Source organism: Podarcis liolepis (assembly GCF_965112155.1).
Source record: "Podarcis liolepis genome assembly, chromosome: 10".
Classification (NCBI taxonomy): Eukaryota; Metazoa; Chordata; class Lepidosauria; order Squamata; family Lacertidae; genus Podarcis; species Podarcis liolepis.
In genome coordinates this window covers 5,231,188-5,251,371 of record NC_139562.1, presented here as the reverse complement: position 1 = coordinate 5,251,371, position 20,184 = coordinate 5,231,188, and the positions used below count along the sequence as shown (strand labels likewise).

Sequence of the window (20,184 nt, the reverse complement as noted above, 5' to 3'; positions counted from 1 at the left end):
CTGGCCATGCTAGCTGGGGTGATGGGAGTTGTAGTTCAACGGCATCTGGGGACCCACAGGTTGAGAAAGGCTGCTCTAACGGGAGCTGCGTGACGACAGCCTTGCATTTCTATTTATATAGGAAGAAAAAAATCTCTCTGTGTGTATAAATGTAATATCTAAGCAATGTACACATTCCGTACAATATAAAAACAATAACACAGCCCTAAAGATAATAAAAGCACAGCATGGAAAACATGCAAAGGCAAATTAAATGGAGTGTCAGGATCAATCAGTGTCCAAACCAGCCTTTGGAGCCTGGGAGGGGATGGCTATGAAACTGCTGGGAATATCTCCTCCCACATCTGCAGCTTTCAAAGTGGAGAAGGAGCCTGGACCAAAGGGCAGCGCCAAGAAAAATGGTGGTAAGCGGAGTTGCGGAAACTTCACCCAGATCTCCTGCTGGTGGGTCTCTTAGAAAGTAGGATCTTGGACAATGAGGGACCTTGAATCTAGAAACCCAACCCAGCAGGAGTGGCTCATCTGAGACCTCCCCTCCCGATGTTGTGGGACTCCAATTCCCATCACCTCCAGGGATGATAGGAGTTGTAGTCTAGCAAAAAAAGAACAACCCAGAAGGGTTTTTGGTTCCCCAGCCTCCCACATGCAGGGTTAATTGCTCAGAGGTGAGAAAAGCCCTTATCTGCAGAACGCAGGAATGCGGAACCGAAGGAATGGGAGGATCACTGTCCTTTGAAAAATAAAATCCATGCAAACTTCACGACTCTGCTAGAACATGGGCAGAGGTCCAACTTCCACATGCCAATGTCTGCAGTTTCCTCAAAGGATGAAAAATGATCAGAAAGAGAAAGCGAGTAGGTCGTTCTTCCTTACCTCCTCCTCTTCTTCAGGGCCGATGTTCTCATCTCCAGCGAAAGGCTCTGAGGGAGGAGGGGAAATAAATGTTGTATGTTCCCCAGAGCCTCTTTCTTGAGCTTTACATGTCCCCCCACCTGAATTATCCTCCCCCCCCCAAAAAATGTAAAAACAGAAAGGTTTACAGCACAGGGGCTGTGCGGAGAGGACTGACTCTCAAAACTATGGCAGTATCTGGCCGACTTTTGCAAATCATGTTGTGTGCATGTGAGAGAGAAGGAGGGGAGACTTGTTACCAAACTCGTCTTCAACAAATTCATAGCGACTGCAGAAAATGAATTTTGCTGAAGGGCTGGAGAGGCGAGGAAGCAGGCGCGAGGGGCCAGCTCAAGTCATTTGGGTGCCAAGGAAGATGCGCCATGCAAGATGCTCTCGCCCACTCGGGCAAAGGCAGGCGGGCAGCTTTCAGGGGCATTGCGGCTACCTTGAGCTGCTCGACTGGGGGGGGGACCTCCCGTCCCCCAGCTGAGCGAGCCCCAATGCCTCTTGGCATCATGTCCCCCAGCTGAGCAGTTTAAGGAAGCCCCCATGTTCCTCCAGAGCAATATGGGGGCTTGCTTGCCATGTAGGGCTAGGCAATGCATGCCGGCTGCTTCCCCCTTCCCTATGGTGGGAAGATGGAAGAGGCAGCTGAAATACGTTCCAGACATTGTGACATATCAGCACATCGCCCTGTGAGCCGTATCACGATGTTGAAAACCGGATATTCCCCAGCCCTAGAAGCAATCCCATCACTGACCCACCCCTCCAAGAATGGAAGGAAATATGTCTGTGGCTCCAGATGCAATCTATATTTGTTCCAAACTTTATATAATGCACCTCTTAATATATGACTTGTAAATTCTTTATTGACTTTTACTTTCTCCTAATTAAGATACGCATACCATCCGTACCTATTATTGAAATTTTCAAGAACCAATATCTTAGTTTTTTCCAATCTAACCCAATCTCTTACCCAAATGAAACATTCTGCTTCATAATATAATTTTAAATTTGGCACTGCTAATCCTCCCCTTTCCTTTCTTCCAGTCAATCATTTATATTTTATCCGCGGGTTTTTTCCTTGCCATACGAATCTCGTTATATCTTTCCTCCCTTCTTCAAAGCAATTCTCTTTATTCATAATTGGTATTGTTTGGAACACATATAGTATTTTGGCAGGACATTCATTTTAATTATGGAGTCTTTTCCCCATATTTATTGAAAACCATGTTCAGGGCTGTCTTAAGCATATCTGGCGCCGTGGTGCGAAGATCCCTCCGGAACCCCCCATTTTCCACAGCTGCCGACCTCTTTTAGGGAGGACGGCACTGCTAGCGATGCGCCCAGTTTTGCGGGGCTGGAGGACAGCTCCTCCGGCAGGGAAGAGGCGGAGACTGGACGTGGCGACTCCCGGTTCAGCTGGACCCTAGGTGCCACGGTGGCCATGGCAGGTGGAGGCTCCCGGAGCGGCGCTGCTTCGGTGCGGCGCGGCAGAGGCGGGGAGCTGATGCTGGGAGGCGCCGCGCCCAGCCTCCACCTCTTTCCCTGGCGCCCTCCAGAACTTGGCGCCCTGGCATAGCTGTCAACTTACAGATTTGAAAATAAGGGACCAGCAGCCTCAAAAATAAGGGATCAGCAGCCAAAATAAGGGATTTTAGTCAACCAGCAGGCAAACGAAGCCTCAAACGGTGGTTCCCACAGCGCAGCAACCCGGCAAAGGGGACGCAGCAAGGAAAACCACCGTCCCCTCTCCGCTGGGAAGCGCTGAGCAAAGGTGAGTCCCCAGGCAACGCGGCTGATTTGATCGGCACAAGGCAGGCAAGCTCCACCCCCCCAGTCGTTCTTAGACTCCTTATTGGGTGAGCAACACAGCCAAGCAACCCAGTTGGAGCCTCCCTCCTCCCTGGCCAGCAGGGAGGGAGGGAGAGGAGCTGCTTCCTTTGAAACCCGGGAAATTTAAGGGACATCATCAATAAGGGACAGCAGCGGGACACGGCGCTGGGATAAGGGAGTTTCCCGCCAAATAAGGGACGGTTGACAGCTATGCGCCCTGCGCCACTAGCCTCTATGGGTAAGACGTCCCCACTGCTGTGCCAGGTCAAGCAGATTTCCACAGGGCTTCAAAAGCCAGCCGGACCTGTTTGACCAGCTGTGGCAAGGGGGCAAAGCAGCCAAGCATCTCACAGGCAACACATTTGGCTCCCAGGGGGTGGCAGGGAGGGGCATGATGGGGTTTTTGTTTGTCCTTTGGAGCCGGCAGACGGACTGCTTCCCGCTTTTGCTTCGGGGAGGGGTGGGGAGAAAGGGCGCGGCAAAGGGCTCTTTTTAGGGAGCAGCAGGAAAGTTGGGGTTTGCAAGTGCACAGGGGGCGGCTGGTACCTCCGTTGGGCTGTGGGGCATCGCAAACCTCGTAGATCTTGAAGGCCTGCATGGGGGTGTCCTTGGTGCCGTCGTAAATCAGGTTAAATTCGCGGCTCTTGTTGAGGGCACAGCGCAGGTTGGCTTTCCACTTGGCGGGGTCCGGCTCGTCGACGCCTTCATTGTATTTGCCCGTCTCTTTGGCCCAGGCCTGGGAAAAGGACCGACAGGACACAGGGCAGAGAGATTTAAAACACCACCACCTGAGAGCGCCCGTTTTAAGAACCAATATCCAGTGGCACCCTCACACATCCCCACATGCAACAGTGATAGAATCAGTAACAATAATTTGTAGTTATTAATGGTGTTTCTGTGTCGTTTGGTTTTCACCTATTACATTACAATACAGATGTACCAAAGCCAACACCATTTCCTCCCCATCTCCCCATACATTTACATTTCTATTTCCTCAGTCCATCATATTATTCTTTTCTCCCTCTTCCCGCTTCCCTCCGCCCCCACTCAATTTCCTCCACATTATATAATTTACAATAATCTTTGCATTCTACAGTCTTCTCAAATCATCTATATGTTCTTATTATCTTTCCTTACTAATTTTTCTTCCATCCAGTACTTCACATTTTAATCTAGGCATATTAGCGTATCTTTTTTTGAGCAATATTTTGCCATATATTCATCAAAACACTTCCACTCCTTTTTTAATTTTTGATTCGACTTATTTCTTATTATAGCAGTTAATTTTGCCAAAATTAAATATTCATTTAGTTTCTAAATCCATTCCTCCTTTGTGGGTATAGTTTGTGACTTCCACCTAGCAGCAATCTCTATTCTAGCAGCTGTACTTGCGTATAGAAAAATTAGAAAAATCCCCCCCCCCCCGTGTAATCTCATCATCTACCAATCCAAATAGATATGTCTCTGGTTTCTTTGTTATTGATATTATCAACATCTTCTTTAGTTTTTCATGTAAATTAATTAATTTATTATTATTATTATTATTATTATTATTATTATTATTATTATTATACATCCCGCCTTTGTCCCAGAAAGGGACTCAAGGCCGCTTACGAATTAAAAACCACACAGATAAAATACAGAAAGCCAAAAAATAAATAAATAAAAATGCAGAGAAGATTGTTAAAAAATGATTAATCAGAGTAAAACAGTATAAAAAACCCAATCTACCACCATCATTCTGTATTTTTGTTATGGCACTTTACACTTTTCGTACTTCTAAATCAGGTTGCCTACCCCCCTGATATTTTATATGAGGAGCGAACTGTAAATATGCTTATCGGTGAACAATTTTCATTTATTTTGACATCATCATTATATTAATGCCCGCTAGAGGTACATTAATGTGCTTTCTCCGTTATGTATTTATAACTGTCAACATATTTTGCTTATAGGTTTTCTAAAAATGCAATTTTCCTTTTAAAAAAATGCAGTAAGAATTTATAGAAGTGTATGAAGTGCCAAACCACACAACTCAACCCCACCCCCAAAAAACCCTGGTATTGTTTATATTCAAAAACGATATCCATGCTACCTTCCTACCTGCCAGGGCTGCAGATAAATAAAAATATAAGTATATGTGTGAATATTTTAAAGAAAGAAATAAAAAGGTAACGCAAGATCTAAATGGCAACATCGTAGAGAGCCGTCAGAGGAAAGTTTCCCCCGGCTAACTCTAAAAACTCTGCAGAATAAAAACACTTTTTTTTTACGCCCTGCAAGGGCCTGACCAGGTGAGTTCCCTTCATGGGGAGGATTCTGCAAAATGGCGGCTGCTCCGGACAAATCCCCCCCTCCCGTTCCTCGTTACCGTGGCAACCCTTAGGCCTAACCCCAGACCAGACTTTCCCAACCTGGTGCCCTCCAGATGTTGCCGGGCTGTATCTCCCACCAGGCACCACGGAGACCCCCAACAACATCTGGGGGGCTGCCTGCCTGCAGGCCCCCTCAGCCCCACATGAAAAAAAGAACACTTTTGACATGCCCATGCGCTCCTCGTTGTCACATGGCGCACTGAGGGCCTATGTCCAAGTAGGTGCCATCTTGGATGGGAAAAAAATCCCCTCCTTTGTGAGGTGAAGAGGCGTCTCTTCCAACAGGGCGCTCTCAGTATTTTGCATAAATACTTGAAGTAACAAATTACAGTGGTGCCCCGCAAGACGAATGCCTCGCAAGACGGAAAACCCGCTAGACGAAAGGGTTTTCCGTTTTGGAGGTGCTTCGCAAAACGAATTTCCTATGGGCTTGCTTCGCAAGACGACAATGTCTTGCGAGTTCCTGCTGGTTTTTTCCCCTTTCCCCCCTTTTTCTAAGCCGCTAAGCCGCTTATCAGCTGATCCGATCAGCAGATAAACTGCTAAAAGCCGCTAAAAGCGCTAATCCGCTAATCTGTCAATGGGCTTGCTTTGCAAGACGAAAAAACCGCTAGACAAAGAGAATCACAGAACGGATTCTTTTCGTCTTGCGAGGCACCACTGTAATTGGCGTTTGGTTTTCTAGTGTTTCCCAAACCCAGTGTTTCCCAAACTTCGATCTCCAGCTGTTTTTGGACTCCCACAACTCTCATCATCCAGTGGTCAGGAATGATGGGAGTCCCAAGTTTGGGAAACACAGATCTAACCATGTTTTAACAACAACAACAACAACAACAACAACAACAACAACAACAACAACAACAACAACAACAATTTTATTTATACTCCGCCCTCCCCGGCCAGAGCCGGGCTCAGGGCGGCTAACACCAGTAAAATTACAGTAAAATCATAATAGGAAAAAAACCCCAATTTAAAACACAGGTTAAAATGCAATTTCAAATGCAGCCTCATTTTAAAGTAGCCGATAAATCAAGACTATAAGGGAAGGGAAACATAAGAGTCAGACTGAGTCCAAACCAAAGGCCAGGCGGAACAGCTCTGTCTTGCAGGCCCTGCAGAAAGATGTCAAGTCCCGCAGGGCCCTAGTCTCTTGGGACAGAGCGTTCCACCAAGTCGGGGCCACTACTGAAAAGGCCCTGGCCCTAGTTGAGACCAGTCTAGCCACCTTGCGACTTGGGACCTCCAAAGTGTTGTCATTTGTGGACCTTAAGGTCCTCCGTGGGGCATACCAGGAGAGGTGGTCCCATAGGTATTATTGCATTTATACCTGTCAGAGCTGCCCAAGGTCCCAGCTCACAAAGGACCAACACCAGTTCGTTGTTATATACAAAAGTCTCTATTGAAGTTCAGTTTCGCTTTCACAGCCGCAGCGTGCAGCTCTACGTCTGAAACTCTTGACCGCTGAAGCTCCGTCTGAATCTCCTCCCCCCAGACACCAGTTTAAGACTCTGGCCTTGCTCCACCTCTTCCTTTGCTCTTTCCTCCTCTGGTTCCGCCTGTCCGCTGGGGTCTTGCCCTTCCTAGACTCTTCTGACGCTGAGTCCCCTGAGTCTTCCCCCTGCCTCCGGCGGGCTTTAGGACCTGGTTCCCAATCTGGGTTTTCTGCTGTCCCACACGCCTGTACATTCGAACTTGGCGCGCGCGCCCAGCCGCCAACCTTCCTCCTGACCGTTACACCAGTGGCGTAGCGTGGGTTGTCAGCACCCGGGGCAAGGCAAGTAATTTGCGCCCCCTAACCCGTGGATTTGCGCCCCCAACCCGTGGATTTGCGCCCCCTAACCCTAACCCCCAGATGTTGCGCCCGGTGCGGCCGGCACCCCCTGCACCCCCCCACGCTACGCCACTGCGTTACACTGCTCCTGTCACTGCTTCCCCCTTCGGGGGGCTAGCTGGACCCGATCTCCCCTCCGATAGAGGCGTGGTCAGTCCTGACTCATCTTCTCCCCCTGCTGGAGGAGACGCTGGCCCTGACACATGGGACTCTTCCCCCCCACTACGCTCCGGTGGGGAAGCTGGTCCTGATCTCCCGCTGCTGCTTTGGGAGTCCCCGCTGGCCCCTTGTTTCTGGTGCGTCCCCCCTGGGACCCCCCTTGCCCTGACCATCGGCGCCTCCTTCTGGGAATCTTCTGATTCGCTGGAGAAGCTCATGGAATCTCTCGGGTCACTGTCATACTCCCCTACGCTGCCCTCAGATTCTTCCCCTTCGCTCTCCATTTCCTCACTCCCCTGTGCCTCTGTTCCTGAGCCCCTGACAATACCCTACCTTTTTCTCCCCCTCGTTTAATCGCCACAACAACCCTGTGAGGTAGGTTAGAGCCGACAGCCAGCGTCAGTCTCCCAAGGGCAAGTGGGGATTCGAACCCTGGTCTCCCAGGTCCTGATCTGACACTCTAGAAGCCAGTGTTTCCCAAACTTCGGTCTCCGGCTGTTTTTGGACTACAACTCCCATCGTCCAGCGGTCAGGGATGATGGGAGTTGTAGTCCAACAACAGCTAGAGACCCAGGTTTGGGAAGCACTCTAAGCCATACTGGTTTAACGGTTGCAGCCCTAATTCCTACTTTTTAAAAAAGGCACTGTTATGTGGGATATAGCAGGGAATTTTAGCCGGCAAGCTAGATCGCTCCTCCTCACGCACCTTGAATATGGTGTTCTCGTCGTCCTGGCTGGGGATGTGGCGGGTGGCGTGGCGCCAGGGAATGAAGAAGCGCTTTCTCTCGGCATCCACCCAGCGGAGTCCCGGGTACTGACCGCTGTTGACTTGGGCCACCAGCCAGGGCTTCAGGCGGACGCGGCGGGGATGCGAGCTCATGGCGGCGTCACCGGAGGGACGACTGACCCACTGCCCGACCTGCAAAGAGAAGGCAGAATTGGTCAGGAAGTGGACGGCCTCCGAGGGGAAATGCGACTTCAAGGTTAGATCGCTGCATTGCACTCTTTGTGGGGTTTCCCTTGCATTTGATCTGAAAGCTGCATAATTTTTAATTTATACAAAATGGCAAGTCTCCTGGTCCAGCTGGATTAATGGCAAAGTATTATAAAAAACTAAGTGAACAATTGGTACACCCATTGAAAGATGTTATGAATGAGATTTTAAATACAGGCGAAATTCCAGAAACATGGAGAGAGGCTTATATTACAGTAATTCCAAAACAAGATTCAGATTTGCTGCAAATTAAAAATTATAGGCCTATCTTGTTAAATAATGATTCTAAATTATTTGCAAACATTTTAGCTAATGGAATGAAAAAAAATATCAAATGAGTATATACAGTGGTGCCTCGCAAGACGAAATTAATTCGTTCCGCAAGTCTCTTCGTCTTGCGAGTTTTTCGTCGTGCGATGCACGGTTTCCCATAGGAATGCATTGAAAATCAATTAATGCGTTCCTAGGGAAACCGCCTTCAGACCAGGTCCGGGGACAGTCTGTCCCTGGACCTTTTCTGAAGGCTGGGGGGGGGGGACCAAGGGCTTTTCTTCCCACCCCCAGCATTTTAAAAAAACCCGGGACAGCGGAGGACTTCTCCGCTGTCCGGGCAATCTTAAAATGCTGGCGGGCGGCATTTTAAAATCGCCCCGGGACAGCGGAGGACTTCTCCGCTGTCCGGGGCGATTAAAAAGCCCCTGGGAAGGCAGGCAGGGGGGACAAAGACTTTCGCCCCCCGCCCGCCTTCAGAAGGTGTTCCTTCCCCCCCGCCCGGCTTCGGAGGAGCCTTCCGAAGCCCGGCGGTGGCGGGAGGAGGTGTCCCCGCCCCACCGCCCGGCTTCGGAGGAGGTCCGAGGACAGTGGGGAAGACGAGCTGCGCTTCCCCGCTGTCCCGGATATTTCCCTATGGGCTGTCGTCTTGTGAAGCAAGCCCATAGGGAAATTCGTCTTGCGAAGCGCCTCCAAAACGGAAAACCCTTTCGTCTAGCGGGTTTTCCGTCTTGCGAGGCGTTCGTCTTGCGAGGTACCACTGTACATCAAGATCAGGCAGGATTCCTTCCAGGTAGACAAATGAAAGGGAATATAAGAAATATTCTGAATGTAATAGAATACCCGGAGGTCAAAAATGATGCAGCAATGATGTTTACAGTTGCCGAAAAAACCTTTGACAATGTCTCTTGGAATTTCATGACAAAATTCCTTGAAGAAATTAATGGTGGGTTCAAATTTTTAAAAGGCATACAAGCAATATATTCAGAACCAAAAGCCAACTTATTTGTAAATCAGGTGATAACGGATGATTGTAAGATACAAAAAGGAACTAGACAAGGTTGTCCACTATCACCCCCACAATTGCCAGGTTTGGGGGGGGGGGGCAGAAGTTGCTGCTGCTTCTTTGGCAGTTGCCATTGGCTGTGGACCGTGATGTCAGTGGGTTTTCGCAGCCTTTTTTTCTGGGGGGACGCAGGAGCATGTTGTTGTTGTTGTTTAGTTGTTTAGTCGTGTCCGACTCTTCGTGACCCCCTGGACCAGAGCACGCCAGGCCCTCCTGTCTTCCACTGCCTCCCAGTTTGGTCCAACTCATGCTGGTAGCTTCGAGAACACTGTCCCACCATCTCGTCCTCTGTCGTCCCTTTCTCCTTGTGCCCTCCATCTTTCCCAACATCAGGGTTTTTTCCAGGGAGTCTTCTCTTCTCATGAGGTGGCCAAAGTCTTGGAGCCTCAGCTTCAGGATCTTTCCTTCCAGTGAGCACTCAGGGCTGATTTCCTTCAGAATGGAGAGGTTTGATCTCCTTGCAGTCCACGGGACTCTCAAGAGTCTCCTCCAGCACCAGAATTCAACAGCATCAATTCTTCGGCGATCAGCCTTCTTGATGGTCCAGCTCTCACTTCCATACATCACTACTGGGAAAACCGTAGCTTTAACTATACAGTGGTACCTCAGGTTAAGTACTTAATTCGTTCCGGAGGTCCGTTCTTAACCTGAAACTGTTCTTAACCTGAAGCACCACTTTAGCTAATGGGGCCTGCTGCTGCCACGCCGCCGGAGCCCGATTTCTGTTCTTATCCTGAAGCAAAGTTCTTAACCTGAAGCACTATTTCTGGGTTAGCGGAGTGTGTAACCTGAAGCGTATGTAACCCGAGGTACCACTGTACGGACCTTTGTTGGCAAGGTGATGTCTCTGCTTTTTAAGATGCTGTCTAGGTTTGTCATTGCTTTTCTCCCACGAAGCAGGCGTCTTTTAATTTTGTGACTGCTGTCATGAAAGGAGCACGCATACCCCTAAATATTTTGAAGCCTGCCCTAAAACCCTTTGAAATCCTCCAGCCGGGAAGCACAAAAATTCCATCCTGAAACATCTTCTCCCGATCTCCTCCAGCCTGTTCTTTGCAGCCAGTCCGTTAAGTGATGGTTTGGGGAACCTTAGGAGGGAGGACAGAAAAGAACCTTACCCAGTGATGGTGACAATCCTTCTTCTCTTAATAGCAGCCACCGCAAACGGCTCCTTTCCTCTCTGCCAGGGGCCTCGCAAGCGTCTAAGGCACGCCACACATTTTAAGCCGAGGGATGACTCTAATCTCCGCAGATGACTCAGAAACTCCCAGTTCTGGTTCCACAGGTGTGACAGCCACAATGCCGAGCAGAAAACAGGGAAATCCCCGACAGTCACCAGCTGCAACAAACTCTCCGCTGAGTATTACGCTTGGGTCAGGAATAAGAGAAGCTACCACTCTCCCCTGACCTCCATCACAACACTGTTATAGGAATTCTAAGGTCTCATATATGTATATATAAATCATATGTTCATCAATGTACAAGGCAAACACATACATAAGTATGTGAGCCACCTGTCTGAAACAGTACAGGAGAGCAATCCTGAAGCCATTTTGACTCTCCCAGTGACCTCAGATATTCCTCTGCAGGAAGGGAGGCAAATGGGGAAAGCCTCCCCACTGTCTTTTTGCTTGCAAATCCTGTCTTAAGGGCGTATTTGCGTATGAATAGGGTGAGCCCGTGACCTGGAGTCAGGAACTAAAGTATTTACTATCACAAAAGAATGGCCAGGTTGCCCAGGTAATGCAATCAGTGACCATTATCAGGTATCCTGGCAGGCAGGATTTCTGCTGGATGTATATCTCCTTCTGTGATGTATATATGATGTTTTGGGGGGTGGTCTTGGGCTACAGGGTGGGCAATTTCAAAAGTACATATAAGGGCTTGCGCACCATTGTTCTGGGTTCCTCCTCCCTCCTGTGTGGGGTGAGCGGGGGACCCTGTTGCAACAGTTTGATAAAGATGGGGTTTACTAGCTGCTTTGCTTCTCAATATTCTCTGGTTGGCCTGTCATTTTCTCCTTCTGATAGGGAACCCACTTAAGGACTCTATACGGGCTTTTGGGTACCCCATAAAGGAAAAGCAGTTTTTTCTTATAACAACACCTTCTGGCGTTGGTCACTGGATTTGCTTTTCCACCTCGGAAAATATTCAGGCAACCAGAACTCCCAGACTTTTAGAAGACATCTGAAGGCAGCCCTGTTTAGGGAAGTTTTTAATGTTTGATGTATTACGGTATTTTAATATTTTGTTGTAAGCCGTCCAGAGTGGCTGGGAAAGCCCAGCCAGATGGGCGGGGGTATAAATAAATTATTTATTTATTTATTTATTATTATTATTATTATTATTATTATTATTATTATTATTATTATTATTATATCACAGGAAGAAGCAGTGACACAGCCTCAGAAACCCACAAAGCTCCTGAGCCGAACCCTGAAAAGACCACCGTGGCGTATGAACGAGAAAGAGGCTGCAATCTTGTTGCACGGTCGGAAATCAAGCATGCTTTTAAAAAAAAAAAGTGAAAGAGGCTGTGTGTGTAATGCACATTTAGAGCACACCCAACCCAACAATCATCCTGGGAACTGTAGTTCACCCTGGAAAAGGCTGAAATTCCCAGCACGCTTAAACAAACCGCTGAGTCTCCTTGCCTTGGTTTCAGGACGCAGCCACAACGGTTTCTTCCAATGATTTTTTGCAGCTGTCAACTTGCAAACAGCTTTAAGCCTCGGGGATCAGACAGCTCCACAAAGGTGTCCGAGGGGGTGGGTTGGGGGGGGGGGAGAAGTTGCTCTCTGTGGAAAAATCCCAGCTCCCTGCGATTAGCAGCAGTATCAGAGGAGACTTAAATGCCAAGGCTACGCATTCTTCACTGTAGATTCCCTGGGGCATTCCTGCGCCTCAGGACGACTCCCAAACACCTAGACTGTGCTTGCCAAACCAGTCTTTTCGCTCCAGCAAAACTTTGCTTTCTCCTTGCGGTTTTGCATGGTTCCTTTGCAGCCTGATCAAAAGAGCGTGCTTGAATTGTGCTGGTTTTACTCCAGAAGGACGGTTACGTCCTCATTCCTTTCTAACACTTGTATCTTGTCCTTCCTATCTATCTATCTATCTATCTATCTATCTATCTATCTATCTATCTATCATATGGTTACCAGATTTTTTTCAATGAATCCGAGGACACTTTTTTTAAAAGCTGAGTAGAATTCATGAGAAGAGAAGACTCCCTGGAAAAGACCCTGATGTTGGGAAAGATGGAGGGCACAAGGAGAAGGGGACGGCAGAGGACAAGATGGTGGGACAGTGTTCTCGAAGCTGCCAGCATGAGTTTGACCAAACTGCAGGAGGCAGCGGAAGACAGAAGTGCCTGGCGTGCTCTGGTCCAGGGGGTCACAAAGAGCCGGACACGACTAAATGATTAAACAACAACAACAACAACAGAATGGATGCTTTTGAATTCTGGTGCTGGAGGAGACTCTGGAGAGTCCCATGGACTGCAAGAAGATCAAACCTCTCCATTCTGAAGGAAATCAGCCCTGAGTGCTCACTGGAAGGACAGATCCTGAAGCTGAGGCTCCAAGACTTTGGCCACCTCATGAGAAGAGAAGGCTCCCTGGAAAAGACCCTGATGTTGGGAAAGATGGAGGGCACAAGGAGAAGGGGACGACAGAGGACGAGATGGTGGGACAGTGTTCTCGAAGCTACCAGCATGAGTTTGACCAAACTGCGGGATGCAGTGGAAGACAGGAGTGCCTGGCGTGCTCTGGTCCAGGGGGTCACGAAGAGTCGGACACGACTAAACAAACAAAACAAGGAAAAGCAAGACATTCCGGGATCAAATCAGAAATGCAAAATCAAATCAAATGCAAATCCCTGGAAAATAGGGGCACGTGTTTGCGTGTGCCCATTCTATACTGGCACTTTTGTTTTGTTTTATACCAGAAAACATCGGCCATTCTGAAACCAGAAATGAACCAGAAGTCCTTGACCTTCCCCTTTTCAGTTCTCTGAGCTCCCTAGGAAGAAAGTATTATTTTGAAACTGCGTTGGTGGTTTTGTGTTTCCCCCGTATGGCGACTGCCGGGCAAAAGCCACATGGCTCCCTTCCGGAGGAGCTTCATTTAACATAGGGCCTGGCTGCTGGATCCGACCAAAGGCAGCCCAGGTAGACCAGTGCCCTGTTTGCAGAGGGACTGACTAAATGCCCATGATGGGAAGATCAACAGCGGAAACTGAGCACAAGAGCATATCTCTGCACTTGGGATTCCCAGCTACTGTGACAGAGGACGACGAGATCTGCCTACTGGATCAGACCAACCAGAAGCCTGTCTGGAAGCCGCAGCAGGATTTCTTCAAAAGACCCCTCCCCTAGCAACTGGGATTTTGATGTCTTTGTGGCCTTTGCATACCTTCCAACACGGTGAAGCCAAAAGCTGGGACACCATCTTCTCATTATTTTTTTTTAGTGCAACACAATTTCCCCTCCAAAAAAACACCACGTGCTTTGGGGCGCCATGCGAGATCACAGCCCTGGGGGAAAGCACTTTTTTCAAGGGGAGAATCGTGCTGAGAAATCACGTTAAACAAAATGGCCTCCATGCTCTCGCGATAAAAACCAGGGTGTCCCGGCTTTTTGGGGACACTTGCCGGGTATGCCTTCGACCATCCGCAGAGCATAACCGCTGAGAATAGTGGCCATCAACTGCCCTCTCCTCTCCAAACCTGCCAAATCCTATTTGGAAGACACCTAGGTTGGTCCCGTTGCTGCTTCCAGTCATAGCTGTCAACTTACAGATTTGAAAATAAGGGACCAGCAGCCTCGGAAATAAGGGCTCAGCAGCCAAAATAAGGGATTTTCAGAGCACAGGTATGTTTGACTTCTGAGCCCCTCCGAGCCAAAGGCAGAAAGCCCAGCCAGCAGCCAAACGAAGCCTCAAGCGGTGGTTCCCACAGCGCAGCAACCCGGCAAAGGGGATGCAGCAAGGAAAACCACCGTCACCTCTGTGCTGGGAAGCGCTGAGCAAAGGCGAGTCCCCAGGCAACACGGCCGATTTGATTGGCACAAGGCATGCAAGCTCCACCCCCCAGTCATTCTCCGACTCCTTATTGGGTGAGCAACGCAGCCAAGCAACACAGTTGAAGCCTCCCTCCTCCCTGGCCGGCAGAGAGGGAGGGAGGGAGAGGAGCTGCTTCCTTTGAAACCCGGGAAATTTAAGGGACATCATCAATAAGGGACAGCAGCGGGACACGGTGCTGGGATAAGGGACTTTCCTTACCAATAAGGGACGGTTGACAGCTATGCTTCCAGTGGGAGGGACTTCCATAGTTCAACCATGTGCCGTGTGAAGAAGGACTTCTCTTTCGCCTGCCTTGAATCTCAAGAAAAAGCTAAGGGCTTAGAGACTTACTGCTTGCAGCAACGGAGGCAGAGAGTCACAATCACGCCTAGTACCTATTGACAGCTGTCTCTCCTCCGTAAATTTGTCTAATCTTCTTTTGGAGCCATCCCAATTGGCAGCCATCTTGTCGATAGCACAGCACAAGACTCTTGAGCTCAGGGTTGTGAGTTCGAGTTCCACGTCGGACTCCTGCACTGCAGGGGGTTGGACTAGATCAGGGGTCGGGCAAGGTTTATCTCGCTTGGGCCGGCTCACTCCTGCGGAGATCATTCCGTGGGCCGGATTGCGTCTGCGCAGATGCGATTTCTTGTGTCTGCGCATGCGCGATTTCTGGCGCCACGGAAGCAAGTCCCTGCTCCGCGCTGTGCCGGTTTAGCGCAGCGCGTGGGGACTCGCTAAGCGGGCGGCTTGATTTGGCGTGGGCCAGTTAAATGACCCCCTTGAGCTGCTTTTGGCCCATAGGCCGAAGGTTGCCGACCCCTGGACTAGATGATTCTCAGACGGCAGCCCCACATGAAACACATTATGTGTGTGGAAGCGGCTGGATTTACATATAAGCTAAGCAAGCTCTAGCTTAGGGCCCCACTCTCTCGGGGGCCCCCAAAAAAATTTGAATGAAAAAAATATGGATGTACATTGCCAAAATATAAGATAAAAAACAAATAAAATAAAACCTACATACAGCAACAGTGTTTTGTGTTGTGTAGGCTCCTATTAGGTCCATCAATTACCATATAGCATATATTCAACATAAAAAACAGTGACCATTTGTTGTTGACAAAGGACAGCTGGACATATCAAGGGCCCCATTACCTTCAGGAGCTGAGGGCCTCATCAAATCTTAAATCCGGCCCTGGCGTGCTTGTCCATCTGTCCCCTTTTTTCAGGTGATTTGGTTTCATTTCTTTACAAGTTTGCCTCTTTCCGCATTTCAAGCGCTAGACCTCATGAAATGAGTCATGTCCCCAGGCAGAAGAATAAGCAAAAAAACACACCAAAAATGAAAACCCCATACATAGAACAGACTGAGCTTTCAGTTCCTTCTGCCTCCTGGGGAGGAAATCACATGGGTCACACTCGGATCCCTTTTCGGTGATTTCTTTCAGTGGCTCTCCTTACTCCCCCCCCCCCCCCAAGTTTGGAAAGCCAAAGGAATGGAAGGGGTGGGTGACTATAGTTATTTATATCCTGCCTTTCCCCCAAACCAAGATTCAGGGTGGCTTATGAAATTTAAAACAGAGATAAAAGACAAAAGGCTACTATTCAAATAAGTATTGCAGTCGTACCTTGGAACCCAAACGCCTTGCGAGTCAAACATTTTGGCTCCCAGATGCCGCAAACCTGGAAGTGAATGTTCCGGTTTGCGGACGTGCTTTGGAACCCGAACGTCCGACGAGGCTTCCGATTGGCTGCAAGATCTTCCTGCAGCCAATTGGAAGCCGTGCCTTGGTTTCCGAACATTCTGGAAGTCGGACAGACTTCTGGAACGGATTCCGTTCGACTTCCGAGGTACCACTGTATAGTCAAATGAAATCGCGGGCAGGATTTGAGATGGGAGCAACGGCAAACAATTGATAAAATGATTGTACTAAAGGTAAAAAGGTAAAGGATGGTTAAGTCCAGCTGAATTCGACTATGGGATTGTGGCACTCCTCTCGCTTTCAGGGTGAGGGAGCTGGTGTTTGTCCACAGACAGCTTTCCGGGCCATGCGTCTAGCATGACTAAACCGCTTCTGGCGCAAGAGAACACCGTGATGGAAGCCAGAGCGCACGGAAACACCGTTTACCTTCCCACCATAGTGGTACCTATTTATCTACTTGAGCTGGTGTGCTTTCGAACTGCTAGGTTGGCAGGAGCTGGGACAGAGCAATGGGAGCTCACTCCATTGTGGGGACTCGAACTGCCAACCTTCTGATCAGCAAGCCCAAGAGGCTCCGTGGTTTAGACCACAGCACCACCTGCTTCCCTGATTGTACAGGGTTTCTTTTGTAATTGATGTCTGGTGCATAATGTAGCAGAAAAGGGTTTGATAATAAACACTCTGGATGTGAAGGTGGGAAGTCAACACAGGAAGCCATGTGCTTGTTTGATGTGAAGCCAGTTTGTGAAACTTTGGGAGAAAAGCATAGGAGATCATTGTTTGGAAGTAACTCAATAATATAATTATAAAACGATATAAAAGGAAAAACAAATCTGTTGAAATACGGTTAACGAAAACAGCACACAAACTAAAGAAACGTGAAAGGGGGGGGGGAAGAATCAAATCTATTGAAATACGGCTAATAAAAGACAACATTTAAAAGCCCTTTCCTTAAAGACAAAGTCAGTTCGCCCAAATCTGCCGGAATAAGACAGTCTTTTCCTTCCGGCGAAAGGGCAGCCGGTCTGGCTTTCTCAGGAAGGGAGTTCCAAAGTTGCCTGGGGGAAGCCACCACTGAGAAGGCCACCCAAAGGTGTTTCGGTGCAAGGGGAACGGATATCTGATCACAGACCTCACCTTTGTCTCCTCTCCTTGCATGTCCCCCAAATCTTGCTCTGGAAGTTTGGGAGAGCCTTCAGCGTAGATTTGGGAGGAGAGGAAGGTGAAGTCTTGTTGTTTATTGCCCTGCTTGGGCCACGGGTCACGCCCAGCCAGCTTCGGAGCTGGGATTTGGAGCTCTGACTGCGCAGCGAGAGAATCGGCCGACTCCCAGAAGGCAGCCGTGGGTGTCAGCGGGTGAATAAGCCTCTTCTGTGGGGCATTGCACAACGGCAGGCGCGGCACTTCCACCTTTTCCAGGCGGGAGCAGGTGGAGGGAAAAGGCCTCTCAGGTACCAGCAACGATGACAAAGCCGGGAGCACCCAGAGTCGTCGGACTGGCCTCCTCCGTTGCCTGAGGGGGTGCAGAGAAGCCCAAATGTGTGCAAACAGCGCAGGGTGCTTTGTGCAAAACGTTGTTGGGAACTGTGATTAGCGAGTGGCGTCCCGGCTCAACCGTTAGGCGGATTTGGGCGGATGCCTCAGGCGGCGGATGCTGAGGGGCGGAGATGTTGCAGGACAGAGGGGTGCACAGCCATCTCCGACACTCACCTCTTGGGTAGGGTGGGGGGCAGCTTCTCATTGCCTGTCGGGTCAGGGTTTGTACATGGAATGGGGAGACTGCCCCATCTTGACCATTGCAGACGTCAAGAGATTTTACTTCCTTGGGCTCCATGATCACTGCAGATGGTGACAGCAGCCACGAAATTAAAAGACGCCTGCTTCTCAGGAGAAAAGCGATGACAAACCTGGACAGCATCTTAAAACGCAGAGACATCACCTTGCCAACAAAGGTCCGTCTAGTTAAAGCTCTGGTTTTCCCAGTAGTGATGTATGGCAGTGAGAGCTGGACTATAAAGAAGGCTGATCGCCGAAGAATGGATGCTTTTGAATTCTGGTGCTGGAGGAGACTCTTGAGAGTCCCATGGACTGCAAGAAGATCAAACCTCTACATTCTGAGGGAAATCAGCCCTGAATGCTCACTGGAAGGACAGATCCTGAAGCTGAGGCTCCAAGACTTTGGCCACCTCCTGAGAAGAGAAGACTCCCTGGAAAAGACCCTGATGTTGGGAAAGATGGAGGGCCCAAGGAGAAGGGGATGACAGAGGACGAGATGGTGGGACAGTGTGTTTGACCAAACTGCGGGAGGCAGTAGAAGACAGGAGTGCCTGGCGTGCTCTGGTCCAGGGGGTCACGAAGAGTCGGACACAACTAAACGATTCAACAACAACAACAACCCTAACAATAAGGTGGTTCCTAAAAACATACCTGCCAAGAATCTAAGGCCAAGGTGAAAAGATGTGTCTTCAGCATTTGCTAGAAGCTGTGCAATGAAGAGGCCAGAGGCACCTCTTTGGGGAGGGAATTCCACAGCTTAGGGGCCACCACCGAGAAGGCCCTCTGAAGGTGGAGCAGCTACCAAGAAGGCCCCCTCTGTAGTTCTCAGCCCTCGAGAGGGTCTGTAGGGTAGAAACAAGCCTTTCACGTATTTGCGGCCTGGGTTCATCAAGGCTTTAAGCACCCATGTGAGCACCTTGAATACAGGAGCATTTTCCTACAAGACTAAGCTGAACCGAATTCTTTGCAATGCCATCAAAATGAGACCACATGCTCCGGTGACCTTCTCAAAATCGTCTCCTTGCATTCTTGGTGCTAAGCTCTCAATTTATGGTCCTGTGAACTGCCCTGAAGAGATTCTGAGGCTTAACCTCACAACAAGCCCCAGGCCCCGATCCCCCTAACCAGTTCAGCCGGCGTTACTCGGATTTCGGCAGCACCGAAACACCCTGACCTTGCTACATTGGGCGCTGGAGACCTCTGCTTGCTTTAGGTAATTCGCCCTCACTTAATATCAACACTTTCAATTCGGCGGCAGCCCTGGACCCGAGATGGAAATAGTTTATTTCAAGCCTAATGAGGAAAGTGCAATGAAGCCTATTAGAAGGTTGTTGTTGTTGTTTAGTCGTGTCTGACACTTCATGGCCCCCCGGACCAGAGCACGCCAGGCACTCCTGTCTTCCACTGCCTCCCTCATGCTGGTAGCTTCGAGAACACTGTCCCAGCATCTCATCCTCTGTCTTCCCCTTCTCCTTGTGCCCTCCATCTTTCCCAACATCAGGATCTTTTCCAGGGAGTCTTCTCTTCTCATGAGGTGGCCAAAGTCTTGGAGCCTTAGCTTCAGGATCTGTCCTTCCAGTGAGCACTCAGTAAAAGGTATATTATTATTATTATTATTATTATTATTATTATTATTATTATTATTATTTTATTTATATCCCCGTCCATCTGGCTGGGTTGCCCCAGCCACTCTGGGTGGCTTGCAACTGAATATTAAAAACACAATACAGCATCGAACATTACAAACTTCCATAAACAGGGCTGCCTTCAGATGTCTTCTAAAAGTAAGATAGTTGCTTATTGCCTTGACATCTGGTGGGAGGGTGTTCCACAGGGCAGGTGCCACCACCGAGAAGGCCCTCTGCCTGGTTCCCTGTAGCCTCACTTCTCGCAGGGAGGGAACCGCCAGAAGGCCCTCAGCGCTGGACCTCAGTGTCTGGGCAGAACGATGGGGGTGGAGACGCTCCTTCAGGTCTACTGGACTGAGGCCGTTTAGGGCTTTCAAGGTGAGCACCAACACTTTGAATTGTGCAGGTCTTTCAGGTTATGTGTTATGTGGTCTCAGTGGCTGCTCCCAGTCACCAGTCCAGCTGCCACATTCTGGATTAATTGCAGTTTCTGAGTCACCTTCAAATGTAGCCCCACGAAGAGCGCATTGCAGTAGTCCAAGCGGTAGATAACCAGAGCATGGACCACTCCGGCGATAAAGTCCGCGGGCAG

The 20,184-nt window shown here is 49.2% G+C and overlaps 1 protein-coding gene across 3 annotated transcripts in view; it reads right to left on the bottom strand.

Moving 5' to 3' along the window:
• The window catches only part of IRF5 (interferon regulatory factor 5), a 42,929-nt gene that overhangs the window by 10,238 nt on the left and 12,507 nt on the right, over positions 1-20,184 (bottom strand). For 2 of the 3 annotated variants that reach the window (XM_083461397.1, XM_083461395.1), the window contains exons 2-4: positions 7,802-8,014; positions 3,277-3,466; positions 874-920 (exon numbers count right to left, since the gene is read on the bottom strand). In XM_083461397.1, the coding sequence (XP_083317523.1) occupies positions 874-920; positions 3,277-3,466; positions 7,802-7,975 (411 nt within the window). In that variant the 5' untranslated portion in view covers positions 7,976-8,014. Of the gene's footprint in view, positions 1-873; positions 921-3,276; positions 3,467-7,801; positions 8,015-10,922; positions 11,215-20,184 lie in introns of those variants that run through there. The other variant, XM_083461396.1, reaches the window with a different exon arrangement.